This window comes from Protopterus annectens, chromosome 3.part1 (genome assembly GCF_019279795.1).
Source record: "Protopterus annectens isolate FY-2018-M chromosome 3.part1, PAN1.0, whole genome shotgun sequence".
In the NCBI taxonomy this organism is placed as follows: domain Eukaryota; kingdom Metazoa; phylum Chordata; order Ceratodontiformes; family Protopteridae; genus Protopterus; species Protopterus annectens.
This window is the reverse complement of record NC_056732.1, coordinates 1,326,080,908-1,326,096,654: the sequence shown is the minus strand read 5'-3', so window position 1 is coordinate 1,326,096,654 and position 15,747 is coordinate 1,326,080,908. Positions and strand designations below refer to the sequence as shown.

The following is a 15,747-nucleotide window of genomic DNA, read 5'->3' as shown; positions in this document are numbered from 1 at the left end:
GTCCCCACCAGGGACATCTTGGAAGCTGCCACCTGGACCTGTGTCCATACCTTTACAAAGCATTACCACCTACCTCTTTTTTTCTAAGTCTAGGGCAGAGTGTGCCTCTACAGTTCTGCAGGGCTTGCTGACCCATGCCTAGGGCTCTAACCTATCCTTCCACCCCTATCCTCAGCTTTGGGAATCCTCCCACAGGTGATGACTGCAACAGTGAAACACGAAGAACATAGTACACTTGTGTACACTTAGCATAAATGTAGATCTTCAAGTGTATTCACTGCTGCAGTCCTGGTTTCCCTCCCTCCATCCCCCTTATATCCTCTTTCCCAAGGGAGACATAAGCTTCTCATGGTGGCTTTTAGCCACCAGGATCACTTTACCTTATTTCCTTGTGCTTCTGATGGGTTAAGGCAAGAAAAACGGATGTAATGACGTCGGCTGCCTTGCTTTATAGCACTGACGACCTGACGTCAGACTACAGGCAACTGCAGCCAATGCAGAAAAACATTGACTCTGGTATTTTGGCCGGCCGAGGGCTACCACAACAGGGATAACCCACAGGTGATGACTGCAACAGCGAATACACTCGAACATCTACATTTATGTTAAGTGTACACAACTGTACTTTCTCCTACGTCCTGCCTTCCATACATCAGCATTTTGTTTGCGATCAGATTGTGGCAGAGAAGGTTGTTTCACTGGTTCAAAGCTGGTGTGAGACACCTTTTTAAGAATGCTTTTGTCACAGCACCATCCCGTTCCTACTTTAGCTACAAGACCACCATTCTAAATGTGTTTTAGATTTTGTATCACTAAGTGTGCCGTTCTGTGCAACAGACATGGAAGTGGCATAAAGTCGTAATCTCTGTTTTTACACTGAGTGATGCTTAAATGTACAGTATTCTTACAGTACTTTGGATGCACAGTGGCACTTTATTTTCCATTTTCCTTTTCTTTTTGGGCTGAGGGCATAGTTGGGTGCGATACTTTGTGCATTTCTAATGCATTCTCATGCCCCAAGTGTCATAAGGCATTTGAAAAGATTTTTTTTTTACTCGAGACCTAAAGAAGCCAAAGCTGCCATGTGGGAAAACTGATTATGCTTTTTATGTGACTGGTATGGCATGTTGCATGTTATTGGTTGAGATAGCTTACTATTTTTAACTAGAAATGCGTGGGAAAGAATCTGTCATAGCTCCAGAACAGCATCTGTAAATTTTATCTTTTTTGCCCTTGTACTGGCTGCTGTTTTAACTTTGGAAACTAAGCTGATGTGGTTTGCTACAGTAAGGTGTTTGAAAGTGAGAGGTTAAATGTTTTGTGGAGAGAAGTTACGCAGTAATATGGCATTGTACAGAATTTACATTGTAAATACAAGCTGGAGTGTGAATTAAGTTGTGTTATTCCTTCTAATAATGTGAATCTACAGTCATTGACTAGACTGTGTACTGTTTTTTTCTTTAATGAAGATATTTATTTAAAAAAATATTTAAGGGGCCAGAAATATTGTTTTAGTCACTGCTGTCTGCAATTTCATGTAGAGAAAGTACTTTCAACAAAATAAACTGTGTAACTGTACTTCAAGAAATATGCCCCAAACATTATATCATTTTATTACTTCATCTTTTCCTCATTGTTTTGCTTAGTGAGATATGGTCACTAGCCAGTTTTGTATGGTTGGGGGCAGGATGCTTCTAGGCGTAGAGCCTCCCCTTTGGGCAATGTTTTATATTTCCTCCAGCAGTTATTTATTTATTTATTTTTTTGGAGGGGTGGTTGTGCATTGAGCCTTTTGGTGACCTTGGCCCTTGCCCAAACCCCTTTGTCCTGGTCGTAAGAAAGACTCTTACCAATGAACCATTTAGCTTTCTACCTTAGACTGCATTCTTGCTACACTTATTTTCACATAGGCAGACGTTTGCAGATTTCACTTCTTTCATTTGTGCATAGGATTCTGAAAATACTTAAGACAGTAATGTTGCATTACATTTTGTTCATTACTTGTTTATTACAAAATGCAATCAGGTGTATAATATTTTTTAAACTTGTACAGAAATTGTAATGTAGGAAGAAACTCCAAAATTAGTAACCATGCTAAGTGAAAGTCTGTTCTTTAACTTTCTTTTAGGGTTCAGGTATATTAAAATGGTTACTGTTAACATTAAGGAAGGTATTTTTGCTGTTACAAGCAACATTACTAACTAATGTTTTTTTGTATTCATACCCTTGTGTTTTTTTAAAGTAAATGTGACAGTACTACTAACTTACCAGTTAGAACTGCCAAACTTAACTGATTACAAGTGAAGTGCAATTGTTATTGTGTCTTGAATATTTAGTATTTATTTGATTGTCAACAGAAAATTTTCTTTGTTTTGCAGAAGTACATTGAAGTTAAGACTTGCTTAAAAGAAAAACACAATTTCCAAAAGTCCCAACAACCCAGTAAATGTAAATAAAACTTTATTCTGTTGATAAAAGTTACTTTTCATTGTTTGAGTTCTTTTCTTGTACTTCAACAGCAATTTCTGTACAAAAGACATGCCCATACTTTTTTCTATTTGAGCACTACAGAAAGTGCTGTGAAGAATTATGATTCCATCTTAGGTACACAGACAGCTGTTACTGATTTTGAATACCCACATGTTGGTGGAACTTGCTTGATGAGTGGATTAACTGTGTGTTGAGCTGGTAATGTGTTATCTGTAAAGAGTTACAGTAGCTAAAAAGGAAGATGCATTGTGCTTAGCGTAATTCACACATTCACAACCAAGTAATTGTTCTGCTACTGGTAGACCCAAAAATCTATGCAGTGTCAGCAGCATCTTTAAGCTGGAGTACCATTTACTTACTGCTGTTGCTAATGTCCCAAGATGCAGAAGGGTTTGTGTACTCCTTTAGAAAACTTAGAAATAATTTGCTAGGCACAGCAGTCTGAAACGCTGTTGTCTGTTTTCATTCAAAATCCATCCTCATTTGGTGTATTTTTTCATCTCCCCTTTTGTTTGCAGCAGAATTTAGCAGGAAGGTGTTTGTTTAGTAAAGTCCTGCTTGCAGCTGAGTTGGATGTTAATAGGATTAGCGTTTTTGCAGCATACTCAGAGCGTTAGAAAGTAGACTAAAAAGGTAATTCATGTAGTATTCCTGTGAAGTCACACCATCTTTCATATGGTTTTTACTGATTTGTGTTTAGGTTAGTTGTCTGTATACTTTATGTATTATTTTTTTTATTTTAGAGTTTATTGTTTTGACGGTATTAAAAACGTGTTGGTATGAAATCCCTTGGGTGGTATTTCTCTGTATTAAAAAAAAAAGGTGTTGGCTTGTTCTGTCATCATAATTTATTGCAGCATTCTTGAGTCATTCCACAAAAGAAATGCCTCAATCTGCAAACTTTTTCCATATTGTCTTTGTAAAATAAATTGGTTACTGTAGGTGTTCCAGGTACAACTTCACTAAGTAGAACAGTCTAGATATAGATATTATGTTATATAAACAATTCTTTCACTTATTAGGTCACAGAGTCTGCTATCCTAGAAGCCTTCATACAACAATTTTTTCCTTCTCCTCTCCAGTGATTCTTTTGTTATTGCTTAAACATCACTACTCTTTGTGGTTACAGTGTCTTGCAGAAATCTTTCATGACATACGACAGTGTAGTTGTGTAAGATGGATGTCAAGGCTTAAAAGGGCCCCTGAGTTCATTAGCCTAGTATACACATGTATGCCTGTGAATGTACAAGAATTTAGTATAATAGCAGATCTTTTCAAGAGAAGAGAAGGGGGCGGCACAGTGGATAGTGTTATATCCTCACAGTAAGAGGTTCACCGGTTTGATTCTCAGCCGGGGTGTCTTCTCTGCAGAGTCTGCATGTCTTCCCTGTGTTCACGTGGGTTTCTTCCTGGTGCTCCAGCTTTCTCCCACATTTCAAAGATATGCAGTAGGTGGATTGGGCACTCTAAATTGGCCATAGATGTGTGTGTGTGTGTGTGTGTGTGTGTGTGTGTGTGTGTGTGTGTGTGTGTGTGTGTGTGTGTGTGTGTGTGTGTGTGTGTGTGTGAGGTTGTGGTGTGGCAGAACTACCATGGCAGGGCTAGCCACCTAGTGGTGTAAACCTTGGCTCTAGATAATTGTCACTGGTAGTGACACCCCAACCCGATGTGCAGAAATGGGGAAAAAGGGGTTGTGGATGGATGGATGGATGGATGGATGGATGGATGGATGGATGGATGGATAAAGGAGAAGTTTTTGTTGCATGGCTCACTTTCCTGCCTGTTAAGTTTTGATTTACAGAAATAACTCTGATATTTTTCTACATCTGTGTGCTTTTCATATTTATAAATGTATGTGTGTATGAATAAAAAAGAGCAGTTATTGGCAGCGCTCTGAATATGCCGCAAGAGCAAAAGAAAGACCGGATGAAATATGACTTAGAGCTAATTTAGTATCTTGTGTTGTTCATGTTAGTATGCTAGTCTGTGAATAAAGAAAATATCTGTGAAAAATGAAGTTATGGGTAACTGCTGCAACACTGTTTTTTCTTGCAGCTTTGTACTGGTGAACAGCATAGCTCTGGAGGGTGATGGGTGCCCCATTTGTAAGAAGGAGGAGAAGGAGCTGATCCGGCTGTCTTTTGCACTGAACTGTTCTAGGCAGGTGAGCACTGAACTGTGATTATGTGCATTGAATTAATGAACTCTGGATTTAGTACAAATAGTAGACTCTGAAGCTTCAAATTAGATATTGTTACTAAGCAATCAGGCTTGCTAGTGATGCAGTCCTACGTTTTATGCACAGAAGCAATGTGAAGTGCTTTTCGCAGCAGTGTACTTCCTGTCTGAGGATGAGAGCATGTTGTACACTCTTCTGAACATAAGGAGTACACTTTAAAGGATCCCTACTTGCATCCCTCAGGTCTGCACCCTCCCTCCCATCCTTCAAAACCACTCTGAAAACTTCCAAGCTAAAATCTGGCTCTGTTCTTGCTCAAATCCAGGAAAAAATATATATCCCTAAATGTGAACAGGTATTGTTTCATTCCTTATACATCCTTACTGCTATGTATTTCTCTTCTCTTTCTCTCAAGTGTACCATAAGCCTGTTTTTCCCTCACTTGATATTGTGTTTCCTATTTGTATTAGATTAACTTACCTTTAATTTCTCTATAAACTGTCTACAATTTAGCTAAATATTAAATGATTGTCATAAACCGTGTACTGATTTTTAACAGTTTTATATTATGTCTAATTTGTTGTAATTATTTAAAATGCAGATGTCTTTGTTTTATTTTTGAAGATTGTAAAATTGTTGTTCTGAAAATGTTTTGTAATAATTTGGAGCTTTTCCCCCCAGGCCTCTGCTGAAAATGGGCTTCTACACACTCAGACTTTCCATGTAATCAAATGTTAATAAGTAAATAAATAGATGAAATGTGATTTCTGAAGAAAATAATGGAAAATAACCTGAAATTAATATATCTGTACTGTTGTTAAAGATAGTTTAAGTTTTCACAGTAGATGAAAAAGGTAAACCAGTGTCATAGCTTTGTCCTGTGAAAGTACATTTTTATTAAATTTAAATAATACTTCATTTAACAGTGTGCTTCAGTAGCTTTGTTGTAGGGCTACGACACCTGTAAGACATATTTCTGCTTTGCCTTAATTTTCTTTTAGAAAAATAATATTGAAAAAAATAATGTTGCCATTTTGAACATGCATCAGATGCAAGAATACTTCAGTTTCATCTAACGATATTATATCAGAGCTTTTTGGTTGCCTGTCTGGCTCATGGCACACTCTGCCTTCAAGGAGATTTACTGCTCATCTTGGAAGTATTGGCCAGCCAGTTACTTTAGTTTTCATAGGTTCATAGTTAATTACTTGGCTAGCAGCCCTTGTGGTCCATTTTATTCCTTGCCACTTTCCCTTGCGGTGCTTGAATTAACCTATCCCATGGTCAATAATTATATTTTACCCCTAATAAGAATAACTGGGATCATACTATAGACGAGCAGAATGGAGGCAAAATAGGAACCAGTAAACACAAAACCACCTCCAAAACAATGCACGGGGCTATCAAGCAAGAAACAAAAAATATATTTCTTCAAAGTTAAGCGCTTTCATCCATATAAATGTAAATGAACTTCATTGGTGTTTATCATACCATAGATAATCTGAGGGGACACATGCATGGAATAAAGTATTTGGGAGCTGCCTCTGTCCATTAGTAGTAGTGGGCAGTCCTGGGGAACATTTTCTGTTTCCTACCCATAGATCCAAGTTCAGCTTGAATAGTGACATAGATGTGCTTTGTTTTATGTGGATGAGGAGTCTGTTCCGGAGCAGCAGTGTCTTCTGTAAGATATACCTGTTCCACCAAACCGTTCTGTTGATGCTGCAGAAGAGAGAAGAGGCATATATCCTTAGCCTGAGTATTTTTGATGCCATTTGACTTGTTGTTGTACAGCAAATCCATCAGTATTGGGTAGGAGGATGCCTTGTATGCTAGACACTGGTCACCTCTTAGCAGTCTGTAGGATACAGAGCGAAATGACAAGCTTTGAGTCAGTCCATGCAGGACATATTGTTTAGGCTTTGTTTCCTTTTATTAAGGTATTTTTTCTGGCTGTTCTGATTGCTGCTTGTGTCTGGACAGATACATACCAAAGGGGGCATTACACTCAATGATTGGCCTAAAGAGGACTGAGTAAAGAGGGATCTAGACACAATCCCTTTATTTGTAAGCTGTGGAATATAGAAGGCCTTTCTTGTGAGAATGGAAGAATGTTGGTCAAAGTTAGTTCACTCTCCACATAAGTTACAAAATCTCAAACAAGCTTAGTAGCATATTGTCAGTGTGATAGCTCCAGCAATAGATCACATCCCAAAGGGTTCGATAATGCTGTTTTTTGGCATTTAGTTTCAGTCCATGATTTTGGCACCAGTTATTTATTTGAAACAAACCTTCCTTCAGGATGAGAAAGTCATTTTGGGATTCAATGACTGCTGCTAGCTTGCAGCCATCTTCAAATTTAGTCAGCCAGGGCCCTTTGATATTGGCGTTTACTTCAGATAAATAGACATTAAACTGGAAAGGTACCAGAATAGAACCCTGGGGGACTCCACTGGTGACTGTTCTGTCTGAGTAGGTAACTTCTCACATTTTGATTTCCTGTCTCCTGTCTGTGAGCCAGTTTGCAATCCAGCAGGTGACATAGGGGTATATTCCCAGTTTATTTAGCTTTTCTCCTATGCCTGACTGGGGGATTGTGTAAAAAGCTTTAGTCAGATTGAAGTAAGTAGTGTGTACTGTTTACCTTCATCCTTTGCTTTGATGACCTTTTCAGAGAAGTCTACCAAGTTGAGTAAACATGACCTGCCTTTGACAAATCCAAACTGAGATGGATCCAATGTTTGGAGGTTCACTATGTCCTTAGTGATTAGTTATGCTGTAAGTATTTTGATGGCTTTGCTGTAAGTATTTTGATGGCTTTGCATAAGAGTTGGTCAGACGTCTGGGTCTGTAATTGCATGGGTCTTTGAAAGGTCCTACCTTATGCAGTTTTTTTGAACAACCGTTACTCTGGAAATTGAAAGAAAGCATTTTAAGTTGACAAAAAAGGTTTTGTTGCTTATGCTTATTTCTTTAGCATTTTTATCAAAGTATGAATGAGTAGTAGGTTATATAAAGGTACAATAAGTATAAAAAATATGCGTATACAAGGCAAAAGGAAATATAGTACTTTCATTAATAGCAGTAAAAAGGCAGCAGTGAGTGCATTGATTTACTATTCTTTGTGGATGTAACTTTTGAGCAAAGCTTGTGATGTGCTGTATTACACATTAGAAAAAATATACATGTTTAAAACAGGCTAGTTTTGTTAAATTAGAAAAAATGGGAAAATCTGAAAGAACGCTTCTGGAAGGAAATGCTTGCATTCACTTTTATGATGAAGGATAAATGTCGTTTGTCAAAATTCTATTACAACTTTTATTCATTCCTAAAAATAAATCAAATATTATATATTCCTCAAAGGAAAAATTAAAATTTGTAAAAAGTTGTATATACTGTACATGTAACAGGTATTGCAAACAACATTTAATGCTCACTGTTATGTGTTGCTGTTCTACTTAAATGCATTATCAGATTTGTTGTGATTTAAAATTGATTCTGAACAGCTGCTTAATTCTCTTTCCTGTTGAATAGTTCCTCTAATTCTGTTCCCTAATAAAATTATAACTTCATTTCTGCTTTGCATTCTGCTGAAATATGAATTATATGTAAATACCTGCAGTGCTTGATACATGCATTTGCTTTTTTTGTTTTCAAGACAATGGGCTTGCTTTGGGAGTTTGTTGTAGACTGTACTTCATTATGTTGATCAGTATTTAAAGGTGAGTGTGTCCATTTCTTTTGCTATGTAAAAATGAAAAGAAAGAATGGATTCAGACTTGTCAAACTCTTCATGTAAGAAATCTGGACAAAGACAATAATAATGGTGAGGGGATGGGGGACAAATTTCAAATATTTCTGTTTTAAATGTAGAAAGCTAGAATAACAGATTTTAGGTTAGTGTGCATTTCCTGAAGGATATGAAATCTGAAACTCAAGTCTCATTAGTGACTTCAATTCTCAGTGATTTTCTAGAAAACCGCACATTTTATGAGGAATAGACCAAAAATATAAGGCAAAATCTGGACAATTGAGTGGCATGAATAAATTATATATTCATACCACACAGTAAAACTAAGAAGCAAATATTATTTATCTGCCTATTTTGAAATGTGTGGAAGGTGCTTTTTCATGTCATTCGTAAAATAAATCTTCAAAAGGGAAACCAAAGTTAGATAATTTGTAATAAATATGTAAACAATAATGCCAAATAGTGTAAGAGTTGCTGTGTAAATAACACATGCCCGCGTTTATTCTGAGGCCAAATGGTGCAGGCGGAGGGCCTCTGTACCCCTGGAAGGGTGTTCTTTACACAGTAACACACACCCTGGAAAGCATTATTGTACTTACATAATGGGCTGTATGTAGAATTGTTTTTTGTTTTACTTATTTGTTATTACTATATTATTATTACTATTATTATTATTATAATGACAAAACTCACTTGTACTTTTACTATACAACATGTACCCACCTCTTTAGTGCATAAACTGTTAAATAAACTAAAGCCATGCTCCTCTTCTGCCGACAGACTTCCTGCAAAATTGGAAAATCAGAATTTTCAGCGAACTCTATATTTCTGACCATTGATGTCAGAGATTTGTTCTCAGTCATTCCCCATGACATCGGAATGGATTGGTTTGAACAGATGATTACAGAATTTGGGTTTCTAACAGCTGATGAATATAGGTTAGTGCTGGAAAACATGGAAGCAGTTTTAAAGTACAATTATATATATTTCCAGGGAGATATTTATCATCACCTACATGGGGTGGCTATGGGCTCCTCATGTGCACCTTTATATGCTAACATAGTTATGCTGTATTGGGAGCAACAGTTTGTGTATAGATCCCATTTTTCACACTATATTCGGGAATATTATAGATTTTTGGATGACATCCTTATAGTGGGGGGGTGAAGACTTGATACCAAAATTCATGAATTATTTGAACCAGACTACAAATTTCTTGGAGTTTGCCTATAATATTGATGCTGATGAGGCCCATTATTTGGATGTAAAAATATCAAAAGACAAACAGAACAAAATTTACAAGTCTAGTATATTTCGAAAGAAATGCTTCTCCAACTCGTATTTACACGACGACAGTGATCATCCATATCCATCATTTTTAAAAAACAACATCATAAAAGGTCAAATGGTACATATTGCCCGGATGACATCTGATAGAAATGAATTTTTGAAAGAAATGGATTTTGTCCATCAGTTATTTAGGGAAAGAGGGTACCCTGATATGGTTATTGACCCTATAAAAGAGAGTATTATCCAGGGTTGGGGCAATATATACAAGCCCCTCTTGAATAGTGGAATTATGCAGAGAACAAGGGAAGAGAGCACTAGACTTGGTAAAGAACAAAGTACTGATTCTAATCCGTATTTGATAGTGACATATCACAATAATATTGGATGGGTCAAAAGATGTATAAATACAGTATGGAATATGTTTAAGAGAATACCGTCTAATGTTGAAAGTTTTTCTAAACCCCTGAGAATGAGTTTCAGGGGGAACAAGAATCTTAAAGAAATGTATGAACAGAAGAGGACAGAGATATTTAAGGGAACTAGTACTAGACTAAGGTACATTCAAATGTGGGAGATGCAGACAATGCACACATATAGCTGGTAAAAAAGAGTTATACATTCCTGGTATTAAATATTTGTTGAAAGCTAAGAAATATGCCAGTTGCTATACTAAGGGGGTAGTTTATATTGCCTATTGTACAGTATGCTGGGCATACTATATAGGCAAGACAGAACGATGCCTCAGACAACGAATACATGAACATATAAGGAATGTAAATAAGAAGAATGAATATAATGCATTATATAGGCACAAATTAGTATGCCATAAAGCGGAATTTATTTATTTTATTTTACATTTGTTAACCGGGAAATTCCGACTGGACTAGGTCCATTTTCAGCGGAGGCCGGGGGAGAAAAGCTCCAACATCAAGTTATACAAATACAGTACATCCAGCATAATACAAAAAACAGGTTACATCACGTATGCTGAGCATAGTAATATAACAAGAAATTAATAAAAGCACTCCAGGTAAAAGAAGATATAGAACATAGGTAAAAGACAATGTCAGTTACGGTACATCCGGCATAATACACAAACAGGTTTTATCATATATGCTGAGCATAGTAATATAAAAAGAAATTAATAAAACACTCCAGGTAAAAGAAGATATAGAACATGGGTAAAAAGACAATGTCAGTTATACATTGGTAAGAGAAGAACATTTATCAAGTAAGATTCTATAGTTAAAAGTACCCTTTCAGATGACCAAACCTACAGGGGATCAGACATCCAGCATGTGATCAGAGAGGAGTTCGGGTAGTTAATAGTAGTATGGGTAGGGTTATGTGATACAAGGGCATAACCAGGTACTAAGAAGGTGCGATTTGAGGGAGTTTTTGAATATGGATGTGGAGGGGGCAGTGGACACGGATAGGGGAAGAGAGTTCCAATTTCTGGCAACGGTGTGGGAGTAGAGTGCTTTCTCTGCATTATTGTTAGCCTTGGTGATGGAGAGGACAGATTTTTCACTGGATCTTAGGTACCAGTTTGCAGTATAGACAGTAAGTAGGTTTGATAATGAAGATTTTTTTTCAGGATATTTGAGAATATTGTAGGCTGTGCCCAGCTGGTGATAGTTAAGTAGCTTTGGTAGCTCAAGCCATTTTAGTTCTTTTAGTGCAGCACAGTGATGGGTTCTATAGATTTAGTTAGTAGCAAACTTGGCTATTTTATTGAAGCATGATTCTAGTTTGTCTAGGTCACATTGTCTGATTTGTGTAAAGATTGGTGCTGCGTATAATAGAGTTGAGAGGAGGTGGCTTTGTGCAAGAGTGACTCTTGCTTTTTGTGAGAGAAAGGACTTATGCTGGTATAGAGAGCCTAGTTTTTTGTGTACGAGTTTTATGGTATGTGAGATATGAACATCAAAGTGGAGATTATTATTTTTTTCAATGCCCAGAAGTTTGGTGTGATTAGAAGGGGAGATGGTGGTGTCGTCCTTAGATGTTATGGTAAATGAGAGGGTTTTTTTTTATCTGTTAGGGGTAAATAGTAGCAGTTTTGTCTTTTGGGGATTTAGAATTAGTTGGATACCTGTTATCCATCTTTCTACTGAGTTAAAGGTATCTTGAGTGAGTGTATGTAGGGTGGTGGGAGATGAGGCGGAGCAGATCAGAGTTGAATCATCCTCATATTGTATGAGTGTGGCATGTTGTGTAGAGCTATTGAGGTTATTTGTGAAAATAGAGAACAATAGCAGGCCCAGTATAGAGCCCTGTGGGACTCCTATGGTGGCTGGAAGTTGTGTAGACAGAGTTCCTTTCCAATGGACTGATTGATGTTCTTCGTGTTTCACTGTTGCAGTCATTACATTTGGGTAATCTGCTGGCAGGTTGCCCTCAGTCGGCCTGAATTCCAAAGTCATGGGTCCTGCTTCAGTTGCTGTCTTCTCTTCCATGACATCAGGTCATCAGGGGTTTAAAACATGCAGCTGACTCCATTTTCTTTAGTCTTTCTTGCCATGCGGTGCCTGAAGCAGAAGCATTTCGCAAGTGCCGGTCTGCCGACTACTGAAATATTCGAGTTTGAGTTTCAGAACCGAAGCCTTCACTAAAGCTAAGTACCCCGTCGGGGAAACTTTTTCTTGCTTTTTACCGATGTCAGAAAAAGTTAATAATTGTATTACTTGTGGGAAGCAAATACCTCATAAGGATTTCCATTTATACTGTATTCCTTGCCTAGGCCCTGATCACAACGTGCCTGGCTGTCGGTTTTGTGCTAGATTTAACCAACGCAGTATTAAGCGTCGGTATATTTTTGCATCTAAGTATTTTGGAAATAGATTTAACTACTCAGAAATGTCGTCGGACAGCAATTGACTACTGGAGTACATAAAAAACGCAAAGAAAAGGACAGAGAAAGGCAGTCGAGATCCAAAACTGACGATGAAGCTTCTCCTAAGCCAGTCGACAGTTCGCCGGTACTCAGTGAGGTGCTTTCGCAGCCCCTGATACCCGCTACCTTCGAGTCGCAGGCCTCTACCTACACCCATGTGGAGTCCGGCATGCCGCAAGATACTCATGGTATTGGACCAATGGCTGTATCTCCCTCGGATGGGTCCAGAGCCGCTGAGCAGGCACCGGCTTCTGAGGGTGCATTCAGACCTCAACATTTTTATATCAAACCGACGAAAGCTGCAAAACCTAAGTCAAAGACACCTTCTAAAACTAAAAAAACGACGCCTGAGCCATGTGCACAGGCCTCTATGCCTAAAAAACAGATGATCAAAATGGCTTATTACCTTGATCAGGGGTACCCATCCCCCTCCAGGTAAGAGGCCTAGGCAAGACACTGACTATGAATCATCAGATCAGGTTTCTATTTCGTCTGATTCCTCTTCTGATCAGGAATTATCTTTACCTCCCTATGAGGATTCTGATGCTGAGGAGTCTATTCCATCTGCATATCCTCCTGAGGATTATTAATTTGGAGAAACCTTGCATACTTTGAGGGAGCATTTTCACTGGGAGAGTCAAGACTTCTCAGAATCAAAAAAGCGCCTCAGGGATTTCCTTCTTCTCCCTCAGCACAAGCCTTTAGCCAGTCTCCCTGTTTTAGACATTGTGGATGATGTGTTTTCAGAGTCAAGGCTGACCCCTGACTCCTTACCTCTGGCTCCCAGTAAGCCTGACAGGTATTACAGGGTCCCTGACTCTCAGAATTTTTGTATTTAGAAATCTTGCTGCTGATCCTGAAACTATTTCACAGGGTCCAAAGGGAGTTAAGGCTTCAATAGCCCCACCAACAGAGATTCAAGGGCACTGAACATATGGGGAAAAAAGTTTTATACATGTGCAACCTTGGCAATCAGGGCCTTAAACTGTCAATTTCATATGCTTAAGTACCAACAACATGTTATGGGATTGCTGAAACAGAAAATTATGTTGATTTCAGAATGTGCAGAAAATAAGGAATTGCAGGAATTATTGCATGCAGCTGAACAAGTTGGAAAGCATACTTTGCAATGTGGTTTTGATTCTTTAGAGGCCTCCTGCAGGGCCGCAGTTACTGGATCTGTGATTAGGAGGCATGCCTGGTTAAAGGAACAAAATTTGCCTGATGATGTTAAAGCTAAATTGCTAGATGCACCTTTACAGCATGATTCTCTGGTATTAAGGCAGAAGAGGTTTTAAAGAAAATGGAAGACAAAGCTAAGTCTATGCAAACTGTTAAAGATTTTTTACAAGTCCAGCCACCTAGATTTAGTAGAAACTGGCCTACAAAAAATTGGTCCTTTTCTGTGTCAGACAGAGCTCAAAGGGGCAAATCCAGACACCCTAAGGGTTCCAGATACCAGGCTCAAGACTCATACAGGTCAAAGCAATGGGGTGCATCCACCTCCAAATCTGGAGGAGATAAAGCGCAAACCTACAGAAAGCAATCCCAATGACTTCCCTCTGCCTACAGCAAGCACTTATCTTTTGGCGGCACCCATAGTGGGAAAATTAGCACTTTTTGCTCAAAATTGGCAGTTAATAACCCAGGACAAGTGGGTACTAAACGTCGTATCACAGGGATACAGATTCCATTTCCACACTCTGCCAATGAAAAATAGTTGGCCAGATCTGCCAAAAAAACAATGGGCAGAGGCACAGAAACAGGTTACGTCCCTCATGGATATGGGGGCCATTCAGACAGTACCAGAACAGGAAAAAGGACAAGGTTTTTACTCAAGACTGTTTCTGGTACCGAGAAAGGACAAGGCCTGGTGGCCAATACTGGATTTATCGATTTTGAACACATACCTGGACATTCTAAAATTCAAAATGCGCATCTTGCAACAGCTTCTGCCCATGCTGGGCAAGAATGCTTGGCTGGTGACTTTAGACCTAAAAGAGGCATATCTGCATGTCCCAATAAGACAGTCATGCAGAAGATACCTCAGATTCAAGGCTGGCTTAATACATTACCAATTCTCTACACTGCCCTTTGGCTTATCTACTGCACCCAGGGTCTTTACAAAGTGCCTGGCACCAGTAATTCCATTTTGCAGACAAAGAAGTATTCAAATATATCCTTACTTGGACGACTGTCGCATTCAAGCAGAGAACAAGGACACTCTTCTACGACACCTGGCATTTGTGAAAAGGCTTCTAACATGCCTAGGGTACACAACAAACGAAAATAAATCACAACTGGTACCCTCTCAAAATATAAAATTCCTGGGTGCAAGCTTGAATACAACTGCCCAGATGGCTTACCTCATGCCAGACAAACAAAGGCAACTGACTACTTACTTCAAACTGATGGCAACAAAAACCCAATCTTCTGCAAGACAAATTCTGCAGGCTCTGGGCTTCATGGCATCCTGCATCCTACTAATTCCATATGCAAGACTGTATATGAGGAAACTTCAATGATACCGAAACAGTTTATGGAGTCATCATTCACACAGTCTGGAAACGATTCCTCTTATCCCCTGCCTGCAACAGGAGTTTCTATGGTGGGCAAAGGCCTGTCACCAAAACATGGGACGGCCCTTCACTCTACCCCCTGCCAGCCAAACCTTAACAACAGATGCATCCGATTATGCCTGGGGGGCCCACATGACAGGAAGATGCATTCAGAGCATATGAGCACCAAATCAAATGCATCTACATATCAACCAGAAAGAGATGCTAGCTGTTCAAAAGGCCCTAACAGCCTTCAAGGACTTACTTCATCCAGGACAACTACTGATAAAGACGGACAACACCACATTCATGTGGTATATAAATAAGCAAGGGGGCACACACTCATACCCCCTTTGCAGATTAGCTATGGCACTGTGGGACACAGCTTTGACCTACCAAATAAATCTTCAAGCTCAATTCCTGCCAGGCAAACAAAACACTCTGGCAGATGATTTAAGCAGAAACCTTATGGATCCACAAGAGTGGAAACTAAATCCACAAGTCTTCAGCATAGCAGAGAAATGGGGGAGCCCAGACATAGACCTATTTGCCTCTCCACAAAATTATCAACTGAAAAGATTCT

The 15,747-nt window shown here is 38.8% G+C and overlaps 1 protein-coding gene across 1 annotated transcript in view; it reads left to right on the top strand.

Annotated features, from left to right (window-relative positions):
* Nucleotides 1-15,747, top strand: part of MPPE1 (metallophosphoesterase 1) — a 1,333,952-nt gene that overhangs the window by 908,408 nt on the left and 409,797 nt on the right. The window contains exon 5 of the mRNA XM_044067363.1: nt 4,546-4,654. Within this exon, the coding sequence (XP_043923298.1) occupies nt 4,546-4,654 (109 nt within the window). The remainder of the gene's footprint in view (nt 1-4,545; nt 4,655-15,747) is intronic.